The 2,500-nt window shown below is 46.7% G+C and overlaps 1 protein-coding gene across 1 annotated transcript in view; it reads left to right on the top strand.

Annotated features, from left to right (window-relative positions):
• phf14 (PHD finger protein 14) overlaps positions 1 to 2,500 on the top strand; it is a gene marked incomplete at its 5' end in the record, with an annotated part of 67,868 nt that overhangs the window by 42,213 nt on the left and 23,155 nt on the right. The window contains 1 exon segment of the mRNA XM_062529278.1: positions 110 to 227. Coding sequence (XP_062385262.1) covers positions 110 to 227 — 118 coding nt within the window.

Below are 2,500 nucleotides of genomic sequence, written 5' to 3'. Positions count from 1 at the left end.
GCTGCCTGCCAGGACCTCTCGCAAGTGTGTGTGTGTGTGTGTGTGTGTGTGTGTGTGTGTGTGTGTGTGTGTGTGTGTGTAATGTGTCTACTCCTGCTCTCTTCCCCAGGTGTGATGAGTGTCGTCTCTGCTACCATTTCGGATGTCTGGACCCCCCTCTCAAGAAATCCCCCAAACAGACCGGCTACGGCTGGATATGCCACGAGTGTGACACCTCTTCATCTAAGGTGAGTGTGTGTGTGTGTGTGTGTGTGTGGTTGTGTGTGTGTCAACAAACAGACCGGCTATGGCTGGATATGCCATGAGTGTGACACCTCTTCATCCAAGGTTTGAGTGTGTGTGTCTGTGTGTGTGTGTGTGTGGCTGTGCTCGTCTCATGTGATGATAATATCATCGCTGGTTTTGGAGTATTTGTCAAAGAGTTCAAGCAGAGTCTTTCTTTCAGAGAGTTTTATTATGGTGCTGGAGACTTATATGTGAGGAGACCCAACGCAGTCTGCCAATACCCTCAAAAGGGTTGTTTACATGAAAACATAAGCAAACAACACACCATTGTTTCCCAACGCAACCGCCATCTGTAGCATCCTGGCCTGACTTAACCTTGTAAATAACCAAGCACCGGGGACCAAGACAGCTCCAGGCTACAGAAAGGTTTAATGAAATGTACAAATTTGTTCCCACAACGACCACACGCTGCTCTCAGGAAGTAAACATTTGCGTTTATCCATTTGACTAGCAGCCTACAGTGAATGCCAATGGATTATAGCCTGTGCAGCTTAACCCAAAGACACTGTATACAATCATCATGTACGGTAGGTGTGTATGTGACAAACACCTCCCTGTTGATCATTAGAACCGCTGCGTGATGTGCTCTATGTCCGTGAGGTCGGCCATTTTGTTCCTTTGTTAGCTTAGCTTAGCTTAGCTTAGCAGACAAAGAATTACAATAGGAAGTAAGTAAGTAGCACGTGCACTGACTATTGTGCCCAGGCAGTAAGATTGGCAAACACTGCCCATTTCCCTGCTGATTTGATGATGCATATTTCTTCCCTTGTGTGTATGTGTGTGTGTGTGTGTGTGTGTGACCAAACTGACCAAACTGACCAGTTATGGCTTGATATGCCAGAAGTGTGAGTGAACACACTTACACATATGCTCATACACAAACGCTCTCTCTCTCACACACACACACACACACACACACACACACAGTGAAGTGTCAGTAAATTGCATCTTCAAGCAGATCAGGGCCCATCTGAGGAAGATATGCTCCCGGCACCTGGAACGTGTGTGTGTGTGTGTGTGTTTGTGTGTGTGTGTGTGTGTGTGTGTGTGTGTGTGTGTGAAGAAGTTGTGCTCGCGGCACAACTGTGCGTGTGTGTGTGTGTGTGTGTGTGTGTTTAACTCAGTTTCCCCTATGCCCCAAGGCTCCTAAAAAGTCTGTAGTTATCTGCTTTGCCTCTGTGCCTCAGGGCTTGTACAAAGTGTGTGTGTGTGTGTGTGTGTGTGTGTGTGTGTGTGTGTGTGTGTGTGTGTGTGGGTTGGTCTCCCTGTGCCTTGTCTTGAGGCTTGACGTTAAATGAATGTTAATCCACAGCTACAGCCACCACCCTTGCGTTCACACACACACACACACACACACACACACACACACACACACACACACACACACGCTGAGGAGCAGGCAGCAGCTTTGGCTATTTAGAGTAGATGACAACTTCCCATCAACCCCCTCTCCTTCTCTCTTTCTCTCTTTCTCTCCTTCTTCCTCTCTTTCTCCCTCTCTCTTTCTCTCTCTCTCTCTCTCTCTTTCCCCCCCTCTCTCTCTGTCTTTCTCTTTCTGTCTTTCTTCATCTCTTTCTCTTTCTCTCTCTTGTTCTCTCTTTCCCCCTCTTTCTCTCTCTCTCAAATATACATCCTCACGTATTGTATGCAGTCACTTGCACACACACGCGCGTGCGCGCACACACACACACACACACACACACACACACACACACACACAGTTGCTCATAGTGGTATAGCCATGAAATTGTAATTGAATTGGACATATTGCTCACAGATGAAACACTCATGTGCAATTTAATCCCACAAATAATGAACACACACACACACACACACACACACACACACACACACACACACAATCCCCAGATGTCTCCCTCTACCTGTTCTGAATGTGCAGACACAGCATGTATGCTGAAGTGAAATCACTGATACAGCACACACTGAACTAAACACACACACACACACACACACACTGATGCAGCGAGGGTTTCATTAGTGCAGACAGAGGTGCTTGGGCTATGGTTTAACACACATACACTCATGAATATGTTTTAGCAGATAGACACACACACACACACACACCATGACACACCCCTATACCTCCCAACTCCCATTCGTTCTTAACAGGGGTAGTGCACACACAAATACCCAAATACCAACATGAATACACTTCAAAACACACACACACACACACACACCACACACACACACA

Source organism: Sardina pilchardus, chromosome 24 (assembly GCF_963854185.1).
Source record: "Sardina pilchardus chromosome 24, fSarPil1.1, whole genome shotgun sequence".
In the NCBI taxonomy this organism is placed as follows: domain Eukaryota; kingdom Metazoa; phylum Chordata; class Actinopteri; order Clupeiformes; family Clupeidae; genus Sardina; species Sardina pilchardus.
Note: the sequence above shows the minus strand (reverse complement) of the source record. Positions and strands in the feature narration are given on the sequence as shown.